General features: G+C 37.0%; 1 protein-coding gene across 5 annotated transcripts in view; it reads right to left on the bottom strand.

The window, feature by feature from the left end:
• PTPN13 (protein tyrosine phosphatase non-receptor type 13) overlaps positions 1-20223 on the bottom strand; it is a 243238-nt gene that overhangs the window by 168443 nt on the left and 54572 nt on the right. For all 5 annotated transcript variants that reach the window (XM_066281165.1, XM_066281164.1, XM_066281168.1 and 2 more), the window contains exon 2: positions 17199-17318. In XM_066281165.1, coding sequence (XP_066137262.1) covers positions 17199-17313 — 115 coding nt within the window. In that variant the 5' untranslated portion in view covers positions 17314-17318. The remainder of the gene's footprint in view (positions 1-17198; positions 17319-20223) is intronic.

Raw genomic sequence — 20223 nt, forward strand, 5'->3', positions numbered from 1 at the left:
TGAACTGCCTACATATTTTGTTTCTCTGATATTTTCTATAAATCCAATTAGTATCTATATTGTATCTCCTCATGCCTTGGAGTGAGTAAGTTTGACTTCTCCATTCTGTCTGATAGATGAATGTATCACTAAGCATACAACCACTACCTAGAAAAGATCGTGGGATTAATACCAATTTCTATTTTTCCAAGGAAGATCCAAACTTTGAGAGCAAACTTATTCCACATAAATGTAATATTTTACGCAGCGGCTATCTAGAAGAATTGCTTCAAGGTAGTTTCTTTCTCAAAATATACCACTCAGCCTGACCAGGCGGTGGCACAGTGGATAGAGCGTCAGACTGGGATGCCAAGGACCCAGGTTTGAGACTCTGAGGTTGCCAGCTTGAGCGCGGGCTCATCTGGTTTGAGCAAAGCTCACCAGCTTGGACCCAAGGTCACTGGCTCAAGCAAGGGGTACTCAGTCTGCTGCAGCCCCAAGGTCAAGGCACATATGAGAAAGCAATTAATGAACAACTAAGGTGTTGCAATGAAAAACTAATGACTGATGCTTCTCATCTCTGTTCCTGTCTGTCTGTCCCTCTCTATCCCTCTCTCTGACTCTCTCTGTCACTGTAAGAAAAAAACAAAAATACAAAAAAAAATACCACTCATATATTATTTGATCATCCTATTCAAACAGTTGTAAAAATGTTAATCTTGAATGATAAGGTATTTAAATACATGATTTTATTGCTAGCTTATCAATTTTGCTGAAGCAACCATGGAATCCAGCAGTACGCTTCTTAAAGCACTGGCATTAATTTTGTCACCTAAAGACTTCATGACAGCCTCTGCAGATCACAGCTGCCACACTGTATTTTGCCAGACAAAATAAACTACAACTGAGATATTTAGCAATGGAAATAAGTTTTATGGTAAACACCTTTTATAAGCAGAAGGTTTTTGGGTTTTTTAAATATGAAGTTTCAAGTTAAAGATCTTCTCCGTCCCCTGCTATTGGCATAAAGCAAGGGGGGAAAAGACAACAAAATTCAAATAATTACCTCAGAAACTTCTTTATAATTTCAAGGGTCTGGAATCTATACAAAGACTGAGAAACCAATAAATCAAGGGGTGACTAGCAGTTATCTCATTTTTGGAGAAGTGAATGAAAAGGTCAATGAAGATTAGTATATATTTTCAGTTTCCAGAGGAAGAGGAAAATACATAGTTTTTTTAGAGAGGAACTTTATTTATTTATGATGACAGGATTCTACATAACTCTATCTGTAACTACTTATGAAAAATACTTTTGTGATCACTAATGTGATTCTCTCCAGCTCTTCAGATATCATCCCACTATTTACATTAAGAACTTTCCTTCTCAAAGGAAATCGGGGGAAGGAGGCTTATTTGAATGATAAACTATTTCATTTTTCAAAAAGAAATATGAAGGATACATTTCTCATAAAAATGTAACCATGACTGGTACACATCACCCTAAAAGAGTAAAAATCTTAACTTGTTACTAAATAATACAAACTAAAAGCCATTTTTTAATTTCTTTATTTGAGAAAAGAGTAAAATAATTGTAATATGTTTTCTTTGAAAAGCTTGGCTATACAAAGTGGGCAGATCTTAGAATGTTGAGTAAAAGATAGCAGAAAACACAAAAGAGTTCACATTTTATGGTTCTACTTGTATGACATTTATTAACAGGCAAAACTTAGTCTATGTGATATGTCACAATAATGATTACTCTTCGTACCCAGAATTGCATGATAACAGTGGAGCTTGGAGGAAGCCTTCCTGAGTGCAAGAAATGTTCTAGGACCCAGATGGTGATGGTGGTGGTTATAGGGTGTATATAGTCATAAAATTTATGAAGCTATACAATTAAAAATATGCTTTTCCTGGATGTGTTGCTCAGTGGATAAAGCGTCGTCACAGATGTGATCCATAGGCAGGGCATGTACAAGAAGCAATCAATGTGTATACAACTAAATGGGACCACTAAAGTGCAAAATAGTTGATGCTTCTCTTTCTCTCTCTCCCTCCCCCATTAATAAATTTTTTTAAAATAAATATGCTTTTTACAGTATACATTATACCTCAGTATTTTTACAAATCCCTATGAGTATACAAATTAAAACAATATGCCCTGGCCAGATAGCTCAGTTGGATAAAGCAGCATCCTGATATGCCAAGGTTGTGGATCTGATCCCTGGTCAGGGCACATACAGGAACAATCCATATTTCTCTGTCTCTCAGTCTCTCTCTCTCTCTCTCTCAAATCATAAATAAATTACAAAAAAAATACAGTGAATAAAATTACATATATCGGTAAGTATGGCACTAGAGCTAGAGAGCATGACCCATTATCAGCTTTCCCTTGTAAATGTATGACTCTAAATTTAAAAACTGGCCTGTTTGTAAAATCTAGAATCAAATAATTTCAAATCAGAAAAGTGTACTGACTGTATATTTGTGGAACAGAAGAGGTTTATTCATTTTAAAAATGCTAGATATTAAATTAATTCCATGTTTTATAGTTTGTTTTCAGGGGACAAATGGGGTAATTTTTATCAGGTTCAAAAACATTTAACTTGAAGAACCTGTTAATTCAGGCCTTACAAAAAATGCAAGGCAAGATGCAGCATGTCAAAGACAACTAATGCTCCCTGTTAAACAACAATATTATGATTGTAGATAATTAAAAATGTAATATAGGCAAGTTAGGTTTTGGTCTGTTAAAAGCTTCACACACTATACAAGTATTTAAGCAAAAGCTTTTAATCCATAAAAACTTTCTTTATTTCCTATAAAGGCTTAAAAAAAATCTAGAATTAAACTTTAAGTTTAGTGCTGTGCCTCCCTTGTCACGAACTGAGTTACCTAGTCTCTTTTGGTTCTACCAGACTGAAAGTTTTACGTTTCCTTCTTTCGGTTTCATGGTTATCCTCTCCAACTTTAAGGATATTTGACTATGCTAACTCTAACGTCAATATCCCTACCATTCTCAGTAACAGAATCGAACCCTTAAATTGTTTTAATTCCTATCATTTACACCAATCTAAATGTTATTTTAATAATAATTTTGAAGTTACATCATTATTATTATTAAGATTTTATATAAGTAATGATTGTTTGGATCTACCATCAATCACATTGACTAATTTATTTGCTTCTCCTTCCTTCTTGAAACTTTCTTCTTCCTTCTGCCTGAAATAGATCTTTTGATAATTTGTTTAATGAGGGTTCTTTGGGGGGTAAATACTCTCAGTTTGCCTATGAACAGGTATTGTTTTGACTTTCTTGAACTACAATTTAACAAGACATCAAATTCTATCTGCAAATTCCAGTGCAGTAGCCATTATCCACATGTGAATTTTGGTTGGAAAACATTTGCTTTTAAAAACAATGTGTTTAAAATTAATAAGGAACTAGATCCAGCTCTAAATTTAGAACTAAACAATTTTTAAAGCACATTTGATATGTTTTTAAAAGTAGCTTTAATTAAGTCATGAGTGACATAAAATAACTGCACATACTGAAAGAGTAAAATTCGATGTTCTGACATGAATACACCTGGTAAAACTAAAACTACAAGCAAGATAATAAACATATTCACCACCCAAATGTTGACTTATACACCTTTGTAAAATCAGCTTCCTAGCCCTTGTGTAACTTTCTTCAAATAACCACCAATCAACTTCATCATTATAGTTTAGTTTGCATCAAGAATTTTAAATCAGAATCACACAACATGTATTATTTTTGTCTGATTTCCTTCATTCAGCTTAATTCGGTATTTTGAAATTAATTACACTGTTGCATGTACGTATCAATAGTTCATTCTTTTTTTATTGCAGTAGTTTTTTCTCACATGAATGTACCACAATTTATTCATCTATTCACTTGTTGATAGACATTTGGTTTGTTTATAGCTTTTAGCTACTGCAAATAGAGTTGTTTTTTTAAATTAAATAATGTCTTTTTTAAAATTTAATTTAATGGGATGACATCAGTTAATAGAATCATATAGGCTTCAGGTGTACTTCTCTATTATACATAATCTGTACACTGCATTGTGTGCCTCCCACCCAAAGTCAGCATCTTCCCTCACTGTGTATTTGTTCCCTTGAGCTCTCACCACCCTCTCCTCCCCTCCCCTCTGATAACCAGCATCACATTGTCCAGGTGCAATATGTATTATGGACATATATTTTCATTTCTTTGGAGTTTTATGTGTATACTTAAATTTTTAAGAAACTGTTAAACAGTTTCCAAAACATAAATTGTACCATTTTACAATCTTATTAGCCATGCATAAAAGTTCCACTTAACGCCAGTCTTTGCTAATCTTGGTATGGCACGTCTTTAAATTTTAAACATTCTACTAGATGTGTACTAGTATTTCTGTGGTTTTAATTTACATCTTCTTGATGATTAATAACGTTAAGATTTTTGAATTTCCCTGATGACTAATAATTTAATGTTATTTGAAATCTGAAATCTGTCTATTTTCCTTGATAAAGTATGTATTTAAATGTTTTGCCCAATTTGTGGGAGGAGGTTGTTTGTTTCTTACTATTGAGTTTCAAGAGTTCTTTATATATTCTGAGTACAATCTGATTGTGGTGGCGCAGTGGATAAAGTGTTGACCTGGAACACTGAGGTCACTGGTTTAAAATCCCGGGATTGCCTGGTCAAAGCACATATGGGAGTTGATGATTCCTGTTCCTCCCCCCTTCTCTCGCTCTCTTTCTCCTCTTCTAAAATGAATAAATAAATATATATATGTATATATTCTGAGTATAAACCCTTTATTCATTTTATACAACTTGCAAATATTTTCTCCTTTGATTCCTCCTTTTATTCTCTTAATAATGTGTTTAGGAAATACATTTAATTTGGATAAAGTCAAATTTATTGTTGCTTTCTTTTATGAATCATGCATTTGGTTTCATATTTAAGAACTCTTTCCCTAACTCAGGGTCACAGATATTATGTCCTATGCTTTCTTCTAGAACTTTCACAATTTTAAGTTTTATATTTAGATCTATGACCCATTTTGAATTAGTTTTTGTATGCAGTGTGGGTTAAGAGTCAAAAATAGTTTAAAATTTTTCTTTAGTACAGTATATGAATATCCCACTGTTACAGCACTATTCATGGAAAAGACTATCTTTGTACTGCCTCAAAAATTAATTGACTATATAAATGTAGCTCTCTTTCTGGACTTGATAATGTTCCATTAATCTATTTGTCTTTTTTTTTTTTTTTTTTTTTTGGTATTTTTCTGAAGTTAGAAGCGCGGAGGCAGTCAGACAGACTCCCACATGCGCTCAACTGGGATCCACCTGCATGCCCACCAGGACACGATGCTCTGCCCATCTGAGGTGTTGCTCTGTTGCAGTGATAGCCATTCTAGCACCTGAGGCGGAAGCCATGGAGCCATCCTCAGTGCCTGGGCCAACTTTGCTCCAATGGAGCCTTGGCTTTGGGAGGGGAAGAGACAGACAGAGTGAAAGGAGAGGGGGAGGGGTAGAGAAGCAGGTGGGCACTTCTCCTGTGGGCCCTGGCCGGGAATCGAACCCAGGACTTCCACATGCCGGGCCAAAGCTCTACCGCTGATCCAACCAGCCAGGGCAATCTATTTGTCTATTTTGATTAATGTAGCTTTATGATAAACGTTAAAACAAGGTAATGAGTCCTCAAACTCCGTTCTATATCAATGCTGTTTTGGCTATTCTAAGTCTACTGAATTGCCGTACATATCTTAGAATCAACTCACAAATTTCTACAAAAAGAAGCCATTGGGATTGCATTGAATATAATATATAATATAAAGAATTCAGAGACTACTAAAGACAACACTGAGTTTTCTGATCCAGTAACATGGCATAGTCATCCCATTTATTTAGATCTTCTATTTCTCTGAGCATTGTTTTTTAGTTTTCATTATATAGGTCTTCACCTCTTTTGTCAGATTTATTCCTAATTATTTCATAACTCATATTGTTTTTTTTTACCAATGTATATTGGTATTTTAAAATTTTATATTCTAGTTCATTGCTACTATGAATGAATACAATTGATTTTTGTATATTAATCTTGTATTCTGCAACTGTTGAACTCGCTTAGTTCTAGAGACTTTTTTGTGGATTCCATCAAATTTTCTATGTAGACATTTATGTAATTTTCAAATAAATACAGTTTTACTGCTTTTGTTCTAATCCAGATGGCTTTAACTTATTTTTCTTGCCTTACTGCACTGTTTAGAACTTTGAGTACAATGCTGAATATAAGTAATGAGAACAGACATCCTTATTCTGACCTTAGGGGGAAAGATGCAATGTTTCACCATTAAGTATGGTGCTGCTAAAGGACATATAGATGACCAAAAGGCATAGAAAAAATGTTCAATGTCACTAATCATCAGAGAAATGCAAATTAAAGCCACAATAAGATATCACCTCACATCTGTCAGAATGGCTCTCATTAACAAATCAACACACAGCAAGTGCTGGCAAGGGTGTAGAAAAATGGGAACCTTCCTGCACTGCTGGTAGGAATACAGACTGGTGCAGCCACTGTGGAAAACAGTATGGAGATTCCTCAGGAAATTAAAAAATGGAACTGCCTTTTGACCTAGCTATCCCACTTTTAGAAATATATCCTAAGAATCCCAAAACACTGATTCAAAAGAAGATATGCACCCCTATGTTTACTGTAGCATTGTTTACAATAGTCAAGATCTGGAAACAGCCCAAGTGTCCATTAGTGGATGAGTGGATTAGAAAGCAGCAGTACATATATACAATGGAATACTACTCAAGTGTGAAAAGAAGGAATGCTTACCTTTTGCGATGGCATGAATGGACCTGGAAACTATTATGCTAAATGAAATAAACCAGGCAGAGAAAGAAAAATATCATAGATCTCACTTATATGTGGAATCTACTGAACAAAGGAAACTGAGGAATAGAATAGAGGCAGAGACGAGGTCACGGGGAGCAGAGGGACAGCTGTCAGAGAGAAGGGGGATGAGGGATGGGATCAGAAAAGGAGAAGGGATTAGTGAAACTATATATACATAATAACACACAGATACAGATAACAGAACAGCAAATCCCAGAGGGCAGGGTGGGAGAGTCAGGGGAAGGGGGACCAAGGTGGTGTAATGGGGGCACACTCTTGGGGGGTGAGGGAGTTAATATTTAGTGGGACACTTGAATCTATGTTAATAAATTAAAAAATTGCCTGACCTGTGGTGGCGCAGTGGATAAAGCGTTGACCTGGAAATGCTGAGGTCACCGGTTCGAAACCCTGGGCTTACCTGGTCAAGGCACATATGGGAGTTGATGCTTCCAGCTCCTCCCCCCTTCTCTCTCTCTGTCTCTCTCTCTCCCTCTCTCTTTCCCCTCTAAAAACAAATAAATTTAAAAAAAATTTAAAAAATAAAATAAAATAAAATAAATTAATTAAAAAATTAAATAATTTTTAGATAAGTATGATGCTGCCTATAAGTTTTTTGTAGGTGCCTTTTATCAGGTTGAGGTAATGCTTTTTTTTTCTTTTATTTATTTTTTTAATTAATTATTTTTTTTATACAGACAGAGAGAGAGTCAGAGAGAGGGATAGATAGGGACAGACAGACAGGAACGAAGAGAGATGAGAAGCATCAATCATTAGTTTTTTGTTGTGACACCTTAGTTGTTCATTGATTACTTTCTCATATGTGCCTTGACCATGGGGCTACAGCAAACTGAGTAACCCCTTGCTCGAGCCAGCGACCTTGGGCCCAAGCTGGTGAGCTTTGCTCAAACCAGATGAGCCCACGCTCAAGCTGGCGACCTCGGGGTCTCGAACCTGAGTCCTCAGCATCCCAGTCCAATGCTCTATCCACTGCGTCACCGCCTGGTCAGGCGAGGTAATGCTTTTTATTAGTAGGTTTCTTAAAATCAAGAATGAATGTTAGATTTTATCAAATGTTTTTTCTGCATCTACTGAGAGGATCATATGGTTTTGCTTCTATTTAGTTTTTAAATACAGTGAATTATACTGATTGACTTGTGAATGTTAAACCAATCCTGTACTCCTAGGTTCTATTTGATCAGGACGTACAGTATTATCACTTTCATATATTGTTGGATTCAATTTGTTAAAATTATGTTAAAACATTTTGCATTAATGTTCATAAAGTATATTGGTCTATAGTTTTATTTTCTCTAATGTCTTTGTCTGATTTTGATATTATAGTAATGTTGACCTCATAAAATTAGTTGAGAAATATCTCCTCATTTTCCCTCTTCTTCACGCATTTGATATAGACTTGCTTTTTTTAAATTTAATAGATAATGGCAATTTAGGTTGTCTTTTTGTGTGTGTGAATGAACTTTTGGTGGTTTGTGTCTTTTCAGGTGTCCATTTCATGTGTTATTAAATTTTCCAACAAATTTATTAATAATTTTCCTTATTAGTTTTTCATTATCTGTATAATATAATGTGATGTCACTTTTATCACCAGATATTTTCTAAACATCCTGTTCCTGTTTCTATGCTCATAGAAAAATCTACCAACTTAAAAACTTTATTGTAATGTATACATAAAGTGATTTTACAGCTTTAAATAGGTATTGCTCATAAAGACTTACTTTAAAATAATTATATCATTTCTGTCCTGACAATATTCTTATATGTTGTTTCAACTAGATTTTGTTTCCTTATATCTAAAAATGATTACTTAGGTGAAATGGATTAATATCTTTCCAGCTAGAAGACTCTGAGTTTATAAATAAATACATAATATTAAATACACTACATCTATGTATGTGTGATTCTGACTTTATATATTCTTACACGTGTTCTTTCCCTTTCAGTAGCAAGGGTTTTTCTCTGAAAGTATTTACTAAATGAAAGCAATTCTATAAAACAAAAACAGGAAGAACTTAATTATTTCATGTAATTCTGTTGATAAAATAATAGATCATTCTTTTGCTAGTAAGACTGTTTAAACGGGTACCTACAAATTCTAATTTTTAAATGCTTTTTTAATGAGTGAAGAGCAGAGACATTTATTTGATATCTGTCCCAGTTACCTAGAGTAATTTGTAGTTTCACTCATGCACATTATAAATAAGTGTTTATAATGAAATACAGTCAAATAACTCTATGTGTCCTGCTCTCTGCAACCATAATCAAACTTCCTTCCCAAAAGCAGTAAGAAATGTGACGCGATCTTCGCAGTCTTCCCAGAGCACTTGCTGATGACTGCGAATTTTTTATTTAGTACTTTGCATTCTTTTTAGTACTTCTCTTTATCAAAATGCTTTATTTTATTATGTTTTTAACTGTTTAATTTACTAATTTCATGAATTTATTATTTTCTATATTAAACAGGGAACCAGAAATGAGTACAAGCATAGTAACAGGATATTTATAGAGCTTATAAACCTTGCCAGAACAAGGAGATTGGGTCTTAGGCAATTTTCACAACCAATCAACTAATATTTAAAATCCCACAGGTTCAAAAGATCTATTTTTGGCAAACAGCAACAATTCCATATATGTATTTTTAAAATCACTGTTTTGGGCCTCACCTGTGGTGGCACAGTGGGTAAAACATCAACCTGGAACGCTGAGGTCGCCGGTTTGAATCCCTGGGCTTGCCAGGTTAAGTCACATACAGGAGTAGATGCTTTCCGCTTCTCCCATCTTTTCTCACTCCCCCCCTCTGTTCTCTCCCCTCTCTCTAAAATTCAATAAATATAATTAAAAAGAAATCACTGTTTTGGGCAACTAATATAATTGCAAACGAATTTTTCCAAAGTAGCAATAACCTTTGTTCTAAAGATTATTCGGATTGTGTATGTGAATAACATCATTTTTTATTACCGATGAGACAGGATGGTAAGAAGCTAGGAAAATTCCTTGGCAAGTAGAATGAGGAAACTAAGAAAGATAGCTAAACAAACTGAGCAATTTACAGCCAGATACAGAAGTCACCTCCTTAGAGATAACATCTAGGCCTAAGTTGTATTTCAGCTCCAGGTACAAAAAAGCAGCTAAACCAGGTGGGTGACACCAAGACTAACTAACTGCTATGACCCCCTGCCCCAGCGCTGACCAATCAGTAGAGCTCACGAACCTGAAAGGGCACACCTGGAAAAGCTAGTAAACATTCTGTTGAGATCTACCTTACCAAAAGCCTCCCCTAAACTCCCAGCCTTTAAAAACCCTCAAAACAAAAGACTCAGCATGCCCTCTCCCTCCTAGGAGCACGCCTGTGCCTTTCTATTTCCCTTCATCTTCCCCAACAGGCGTGCATCTCCTAAACTATCAGGGTCCCTGTTGGGCAGATAAAATACATTATGCTCACTTTATTAAAGATGGCACTGCCCACATGGAACCCAGGTGATATTAATGTGTGTTGGGGGCAGGCTGTGGGCAGGCAGGATCCTTGTAGCCTGGGGCTTGGTTTTAGGACTATGCCTTTCTCTGCCCTTTTTGATGTGGGGTGGTACAATCCCATCATGCCTCAGATAAGTGACTTTGTATTAGAGACTTCCCTATTTTGTATATTGGATTAAAAGTTTTGATTTCTACACTATAAAGTGGAGGCGACAGGGAGCTTACTCTCTCTTGGTTCCTGAGATTAGCATTAGAGGAGAGAGCAGAGAGGAGAGCAGCGAAAGGCCACATGGAGGAGGCCAGGAGAAGCAGCCAGAATGGTGGAGTGCTGAATGAGAAACCAGTTTGTGCAGGGAGAAGGAAGGAGATGGGGAACAGAGGTGAATAGGTCTGGTGAGCTAGAAACCTTTGATTCTAGGAAACTCAGATAAGTCAGTAGCTTTGTGAGCACTGAATGAGTGAGTTTTGGAGCCCAGTGTGTATTTTTACTTGCCCACCGGGTGCAAGCTAGGATTAAAGGTAATGGCCCACCAGTTTGTGGCTCTGTTGTTTCATTACCATCTGTCCGAATCCAATGTGAACCTGCATGGGCCAGGCGGCTGTGATGGTGGCCACAGATCCTGGCTTCACAGTCCCCACAAGAGTTGTAACCAGGAGATCAGTGGCCACTGGCAACTCGTCCAGGGTTAACCCCCTGAACTTGTCTCCAAGGCTCCCTTTTCTCTGACTTGCCAGTATAATCTCATTTCTTTCACATAAAGTTTCTGGAGAGCCTAGTCAGCCCTGCTTAGGCTCTCTCCTGTTGCTTCTTCCATTCTAACCCCTTTCTTGTTTCACTGTCCCCAGGTTTAATAAATGTAAAAACTAAAACCATAAATGTATGTTTCCTCTGACATAAGCTATGCTTTCCACTCAGTTAATAAGATAGAATGAGAAGCATATAATTAAGAAGAGAAGATCCTTGATAAAATTTCTCAAGAATCTTCATTTCAATGGCCACATTTAATTTTCAAATTAATAAATAATGTTTCATCTGCTGGACAAAAAAGGTAAAATCCAGCTATCTACTATTTATAAGCTAAGTTTCAATACAGATAATTTGAAAACAAAGGAGGAAAGATATTCTAGGTAAACAGCAAGGAAAAGGAAGCAGAGGTGGCGATGTTAGGAGCAGACTAGATAGAATTTAAGGTAAATGGTAAAAAGAAAAAACCCCAGCCTATTTTATATCAATAAATGACCCAGTCCATTTAAATTAGTCATTAGCCATTATACATACCACAAAATTACATGAAAACACATGATGACAATAGTAAGACAGGCAAAAACATCACTCCAGTGGAAGATTTTAACTATCTCTAAGAATTTGACAGGTCAAGTACACAAAGTAACAAGGACTTAGAAAAAATTTCAAAGCACAAGCATGAAGGTCACGTGATACCCTAAAAACAGAAAATACGGTCCTTCCAAATTCCCAGATTATTGACAAAAATAGACCCTGTGCAAGACCATTCTCAAAAAATTCTAAAAATGTAATCATACAGATCGTATATTTTAAGTATCAAGATAATAAGACTAAGAAACATATATAAGGCAAGAAAAAAATATTATCATCATTATCATCTAAATCTTTGGAATTAGGCCTGACCTGTGGTGGCGCAGTGGGATAAAGCATCGACCTGGAAGTGCTGAGGTCGCCGGTTCAAAACCCTGGGCTTGCCTGGTCAAAGCACGTATGGGAGTTGATGCTTCCAGCTCCTCCACCCCCTTCTCTCTCTCTGTCTCTCCTCTCTCTCTCTCTCTCTCTCTCTCTCTCTCTCTCCCTCCCTCTCCTCTCTCCCTCACTCTCCTCTCTGAAATGAATAAAAAAAATTTTTTTAATAAAAATAAAAAAAAAATAAATCTTTGGAATTATACATGTAAAAGAAGTTTTACGTTTTCTCCTTTGAAGAGAAACTTTTTTAAATAGGGTGTCTTTTAACAAAGTCATGCTTGGATATGATTATTCTATAAATAATAACCACAATGAATTTGTTTAAAAAAAAGTTTAAAGCCTTAAATTGCAAGGAAGCTCTAAACCATAAAGAAATAACAATTCTTTTGACCTGTGTTCAATACCCACCCCCAGTCAAAATGCTTATTACCAGCCCCTTATTCATAGAAATGTCAACTTTCACTTTAAATACTGAAAAATACACATGAATAACATACAAGTTAAAGAGTTAGGAAGAAAAAGCCATTCATAAGAACTGAAACTAAGACAGTAAGATAAAGAAACCTAGGAAGGGAAAACGCATTTTAGTAAAACAAACTTTTCAGAGACAACTGTATTTTACCTGCTTTTATTCCCATAACAACACTAGCATTATTCGTAAGGGTGTTTACTAGAGAACCATGGCCAGTACTATTTATTCATCCACAAAAAAAGCAAACTAATACCTGTATTCTCTGCTTTTCGAAAGTCTGTTTTGCTCCACTTGGATTTTAATAAAGCTCTATATTAATACTTGTATTTGGTAACTGAAAGAAATCCAAAGAGGATTCCTTTTTACAAAAAGGGCAAAAATGGCATTCAGCGGTTGTTTTGCAGACAGCCACTACAGAGGCACCTGGGCCGGTGAGTGGCCCTGCCAAGCTGCTTCCCAGGGAACTCGAGGGCTCTTACCACTTTGATTAAATTTAGCTTTAAAGGCTAGCTCTAAAAATCATCTCTATCTCTCCCTACCCTTCAGAGATCTAGCCTTTTCTTTGGATAATCAGCAACCCCTGAGGCAGCAGGAGACAATAACCCCGATCTGACTAGTGATCACAAGCTCTATACCTCTAGCAGGCTAAAGATAACATCTTGACCTAAGTTATGTTTCCGTTCCTGAGCTGCAAGGGAATGACCACCCCTCCCCCACTTTCCCATGAGGTCGAATGGAGGGATACCAGAACATATCTCAGAACTGTCCTCAAGACTGAAATGAATGATTTATCACTCTTCCTCACCTCCAACCAATCAGTTCCCAGCACAACCCTAAACCCCCTACGGCACAGTTTACTGTGATTTTTCCCTATATACTCTGTAAGCCACACACCACAGGGGAGTCCATACTTTAGAGCAGGGGTCCCCAAACTTTTTACACAGGGGGCCAGTTCACTATCCCTCAGACCGCTGGAGGGCCGGACTATAAAAAAAACTATGAACAAATCCCTATGCACACTGCACATATCTTATTTTAAAGTAAAAAAACAAAACGGGAACAAATACAATATTTAAAATAAAAAACAAGTAAATTTAAATCAAGAAACTGACCAGTATTTCAATGGGAACTATGGGCCTGCTTTTGGCTAATGAGATGGTCAATGTGCTCCTTTCACTGACCACCAATGAAAGAGGTACCTCTTCCGGAAGTGCAGCGGGGGGCCGGATAAATGGCCTCAGGGGGCCGCATGTGGCCCGTGGGCCATAGTTTGGGGACCCCTGCTTAGAGCATCAGCTTCCCGTTCTGCTGAATGGTGCCTCCACTGCAATGCTCAGTGTTCAGTGTTTGGCTGTTAGCGGAGTGTGGACAGACGCTTTCTGTTCTGTGACACTGAGAACCACACTCAGCATCCAGCTCCCCTGGCTTTCAACTGAAAAGCTGTGGGCATCTGTGCTTTGTCTCCACGTACTCTGTGTACCCTAAGGTAATCAAGAAAGCTGAAAGAGCTTGTAATGAAGTTACTTAACCCCATAAACCTAGATGTAATAAACATATTTGGAATGATTTGATAAGTAATTTGAGGGGTTTGGGAACACTCAAAAAATTTTCAATACAAATTAATGGCACTTGTGTCTTTGATTTACACTTTCCAGCTTAACAAAAGTTTTCATAGAAATGTTCTACTTTTATATAAAAGGGGAAAACTGTAATTATTTTATTTTGATTTGTTGTAAGAGTAAGGAGAAACTCTTATGGCAAAAAAGAACAGTGTGCTATCAAATACAGGAAATAAAAAATCAAAGATTTCAGATAAACTAAATTAAATAAGCATCATTTTCCTCCAAGTAAATAGAAAATTTCCAACCGACATTCCAATGGTTGTTAATCCCCAGACTGCCAAAGAATCAAAACTCAATTTGTCTGTATTACTGACACTTGTGGATTGGACTGAAGGCCTTATGGTAACCAGCTTGCACTGAACATGTTTAAGACACAGCTGCCTCGCAATTAATTTTATAATACATCCAGTAAGTCTCTTTATTGTAATGTGCCAATATTTTATGCAATAATTACAACTCAAAGACAAGTACTTCACATTCAGACATTCAATTTCTATTAAACTTACAAAATTTGAAAGAAGAAAACCCTCAGGTACTCAGAGCATGCAAGATGCTTTATATTCTATAAGTCATGGCCAGGTTAGCACAGTTAAAACAGGTAGTATTTCTTTCTCTGAATGAACATCTGCACTGCTTATTGTCTCTATCACTCATCTGGCACAATTTTTTTCTTTGTTTGTTTGTTTTGTGGCAGAGACAGATTGAGTCAAAGAGAGAGACAGATAGGGACAGACAGACAGGAAAGGAGAAAGATGAGAAACATCAATTCTTCATCGTGGCTCCTTAGTTGTTCATTGATTGCTTTCTCATATGTGCCTTGACTGGGGAGAGGGGCTACAGCAGACTGAGTGACCCCTTGCTCGAGCTAGCGACATTGGGCTCAAGCTGGTGAGCTTTGCTCAAACCAGATGAGCCCATGCTCAAGCTGGCAACCTTGGGGTCTCGAACCTGGGTCCTCCACATCCCAGTCCGACACTCTAACCACTGCACCACCACCTGGTCAGGTTGGCACAATGTTTTTTTGTTTGTTTTGTATTTTTAGCATGAGCAAGAAGAGGGGAACAGACAAGGACAGACTGACAGGAAGGGAAAGAGATGAGAAGCATCAACTCATAATTGCAGCACCTTAGTTGTTTATTGATTGCTTTCTCATATATGCCTTTATCAAGGGAGCTCCAACCAAGCCAGTGACACCTTGCTCAAGCCAGCGACCTTGGGCTCAAGCCAGCGACCTGTGGCTTCAAGCCAGCAACCTTTGGGCTCAAGCCAGCAACCATGGAGTCATGTCTACAATCCTACGCTCAAGCCAGTGACCCTGCATTCAAGCTGGTGAGCCCGCACTCAAGCCAGATAACCCCATGGTTAAGCCAGTGACCTCGGGTCCTGAACCTGGGTCCTCAAAGTCCCAGGCCGACGCTCTGTCCAAAGTCAGGCTGGCACAATGTTTTGAAGTAGTAAACTTTTCACATGGCTCTGATCTGAATAAAGAAAGCCCTGAAAGGCAACAGTGACATCTTATTGGGATCTTCCATATAATACTTAAGTAGATGTTTCTTGAATATTAACTGACTGTTGATAATTAGCTGAGTAATGCCACTAACATATCCTTTTATCAACTACACTTTTGGAGCATGACTACCTGTTCTATATTCTAGAGTGCCTATAGTTTCAATTTTTTTGAAACAGTTTTTAAATAAAGCAAGTCAAAGCAACAGAGTCTATTAAACAGCTGAATTTTAGGTAAGTGGCATTGAATAAAATGAATTAATTTTCTTTAGATTTATCCTAATTCTAGTCAAAGGTCTTCAAACATCTAAGTTATAGCAGAATTGGGTGGGACCTGACACTGTTTTGTCTAAGAGCCGGTCCCAGCACTGGAAAACAGCAGCAACACAACGGCAACAACAAGAACAAAGCTTCTCCATCAGTCTCCGACCTGGACGCACAGTGGCCACCCTTACACAGCTTCCAAAAGGTCCCCATGCTCATGGTCTTTAGCAATTCAAACTTATAATGGTTCTCAAATTTAAACATACATTGGAACCTCTTTAAAGTGTGCTAAAACATAAATTGCTGGGCTGTACCCCAAGAGTTTCTTATTCAGTTAGGTCAACAGTGGGCCTAAGTATAAATATCTACATTTCTAGTAAATTTTCAGGTGATGCTGATGCTATTCTTCCAGGGACCATAATCTGAGAACTATTACTTCATCTATTTTTATGTTTATTTTACCTAATTCATTCAAATCAAAGACTGATGCTTCTTTAGATGAAGCTTAGTTTCTTTACCTACTGTTCTACATAGGTGTTGGTCATATAATTTAAATGACAAACATCATCTTCATGTGGAGCTTTTTAGCATGCTATCAAATGTTCTTGGACAACCAGCGGGTGACTCCCTAACTTTTCCTGCTCCAAAATGCCACACACAACTATTTGGAGCAGGCAACTACCTCTACAAGGAAGCAACAAAGTAGTTATTCGACAAAGTAGTTATTTGTATACCTTATCCCAGTTTAGAGTTACAGGGATGCATTTTTACTCTCTCTGCCAGGAATGTTTTTCCCTCCTTCTTACTTGGTTAACTTCTTTTCTTTCAGGCCTTAGTTTGGGGGTCACTTATGCAGGGAGGCCTTCCTTTTCTCCCCCGTGACCATGTAAAACTTCCTATTATGGGTTTTCAGGGTCCCCAAGTCCCTTCCTGTATAGCCCTCATCGTGGTTGAATTTTTTACATTGGTTTATGTAGCTATTTTATCAAGAGCTATTTTTCACACTGGAATATAAGCTCCCTAAAGAGAATGTTTTGGTTTTGATCATCATCATAGTTTCAGTCCCTAGCACAGTATTAGGTACATTGAAGATGTTCAAATAAAGGTAGACAAGATCTGAGCTGTTTTAGCTCTAAGAAAGATAAGAGAAAGCTTCTGTACTCTGCCCCTTTATCTCTTTTCAGCTCCCCAATATTTCAAATTATGCAACAAAGAGAACTTACCTTTCCTGAATAATTCTTGGAGACTTTCAGCACTTTGATTTAATACAGCCCATATTTCTTCTTCCTGCAGGGGTCCGCCCCGAACCTCCAGGGCCTCCGCTAGTGACACGTGCATGTTACCTAGGAAGCAGAGGTAACAGACGGTCTACATCAGTGTTTTTCAAACGCTGGTCCACAGACCAGTCTGCCAGAAATTTCATGCCAGTCCACGAAAGTGGTTAACTATATACCTTGATGTATGAAGATTGTAGATCCAATGATCTTAGTCGAATTCGCTTATGCTCAGGGTGATTTCTGCCTTAGCAATCCCCAAAATAATTTTCCTATTTTCATTGGTCCCGAAATGTAAGAAGCTTGAAAACTACTGGTCTACGCATCAAAAACTTGACTGCATTTGCAGTAGTCAAAGATCTACATCTGTGATGAGAAACTATAAGATCCCTGACTACCTACATCCTCAATATGGCTTTCAAACTAAATATAATTCTACACTTAAACTCACAGAGGGTAAAGGAATTATAAAGAAAAAAAATCCCTCAAAACAACCCACTTACCCTACCTAGCACAACACTAAACCTCAGAGACAGAACTAGAGAATAACGATGCTTACGATTCCATGGGAGAGGGCAGAGGGAACTCATGGTCCCAAGAGGCCAAGGTGCAGGTGATTCAAGCAAAGCAGCCAGACTGAACTGAAGGCCTTTCAGATTACAGGTGCAAGTTTCATACTCTCCATCCAGGTAAAGAGAGTAGGAGGAAGAGGGAGCAGACCCTACAGCCATAGTGGGAGAAGTTGCGAGTAAGATGAAATATGTAGATCTCTTCCATTCGTTGAGTGATTTCACTGAATGGACTTAACTATGTATTTCTAGATCCAACTTCAGGTTCAAAATAGGCTTGCCAAAATATGCTGCTTTGGCACATAAATAATTTTAAGCTGATGGAAAATTGAGACCTTGCAGGCTCATAAGAAACTTTTACCTCTCCTTAAAGAATTTAAATTTGGGGCCTCACCTATATATAGTAAGAGCTATTATTTTTTTTTACCTTTGTCTATAGGATGTGGCAAACATCTGATTAGCCAACATCTGTTCTTCACACTGTCCTTTAAATGACCTTCCTTCCCTCTGAAGCCTCACAGTGCCTTACCTCATCCGTAGCTCAGAATGTCATATTAGACTTTGTTTTAACTTTCTGTTTCTGACCTCTTGTGTTGTTGGGGTCTCTGACTCGCACATATATGTGAGGTTCCCATAGGTATGTACGTAATTAAATTTGGTATTTTCTCTCGTTAATCTGTCTCATGTATATTTAATTATTAGACTAACTAAAAGAACCTTGAAGAGTAAAGTTTCTTCCTCCCCAACAATGCCAACTTACCATCTGCCCCTGAGAAAGTCATTTCATCTCTAAACCTGCTTCCAATTGGTAACACAGTAATAATAATAATAATAACAATAATGATGTTTTAGGGTGACTATGACAAGGAAAGAGGTTATGCCTATAAATGTTTCATTATCTAAGACTACAAAAATTTAGAAAGGTACCTCTGTGGTAACATTTTTGTAGGGTCAATTTTTTCAATTGCATTAAATTAAGTAGGTAATATATTGATAATATTAAAGGTTTTCCATGGTTTTCACTAATACTATTTTAATTTTGGAAGGGAGAAATGCAGCTAGTCAAACCTCCTTTATAGATTTTTATGAACTGATACTTTCGAAAATAAAATTGCTCTTAACAGGGATTACTAAGATTTCTACCTAGACCAAACTAATTTAAGCACAATGTACAATGGATATATTATGGTAAGCAGAAGCAGATGGGTTTGGAAATGAAGCCAGAGGGGATGAAAAATGTTACTTATTTTCTGAAATTACACCTTTTATTAAAATTTAAAATTAACCTATAAAAGGTTAACTAAGAAAAAGGCTAATACTTTTTTTTATTATTATTCATTTTAGAAAGGAGAGAGAGAGAGGAGAGAGAGAGAGAGAGAGAGAGAAGGGGGGAGGAGCAGGAAGCATCAACTCCCATATGTGCCTTGACCAGGTAAGCCCAGGGTTTTGAACCAGCAACCTTAGCATTCCAGGTCGACGCTTTATCCACTGCGCCACCACTGGTCAGGCCAAGGCTAATACTTTTTTAAACTACATTTATGATCATTTAACTCAAAATGAAAAAAGCAGCTCCAACTACATATGAGGCCAGCCTTGTCCTGTTTCTTGCCTTTCCAAATGTCTTCTAAAGTATTTTATGCTTAGAGCCTGCCTCGAGGTGTGCCTACTTAATTGCACAATGTGGGAGTGAAAAGATGTAAGATAACGCTTTGAAAAGTAGAACAGTTTTTTCATTTAGCTTGTCTAAAAAGTATGATTATTTATTCAGATCCCTTCACTATCACCAAAACTCTCTAGGGCTGTCATGTACTTTATTACCTGATAAAAAAAAAGAGGGGGGGAGCTTTTAAAATTCAATTTATTAAAGGGGAAAAAAGGAAGTTTTATTCCTATCTAAGAAATATCCGAGTTCTCTTTAGATCAGCAATTTCAACTGGTATGCCGCAAGAATTTTTAAAACGTGCAATACCTGACTAGTCAGAGCACTGACCTCTTTTTCCCTTAGATTTTCAAATAAAAAAAAATGACAACAGCCAACACAACAACGACCATCCAGTGTGAATGAATCAAAATTATACCTATATTTCTTTATATCTATATTTCTATATAGATATATTTCTCAGACTGGCAAAATATATATATATATTTCGTGTGTGCCACAGAGGTTTAATATTTAGCTTATGTGTGCCAGGACATGAAAAAGGTTGAAAATTACTGTTCTAAATGAAACACTATATTAAACTGGAAGTTTCAACAGGCTTTGAGATAATATCAGTTATCAGATATTATCAACACGACTTGTGAAAAAGATGACCCTGTTGCAAATTTCTGAAGAAATATGTATGTCTGAGAACCAGACAGCTCTAAATTCAACACACAGAGATAAAGAGTAGAGAGAAAATTGC

Source organism: Saccopteryx bilineata, chromosome 5 (assembly GCF_036850765.1).
Source record: "Saccopteryx bilineata isolate mSacBil1 chromosome 5, mSacBil1_pri_phased_curated, whole genome shotgun sequence".
NCBI classification, from domain to species: Eukaryota; Metazoa; Chordata; class Mammalia; order Chiroptera; family Emballonuridae; genus Saccopteryx; species Saccopteryx bilineata.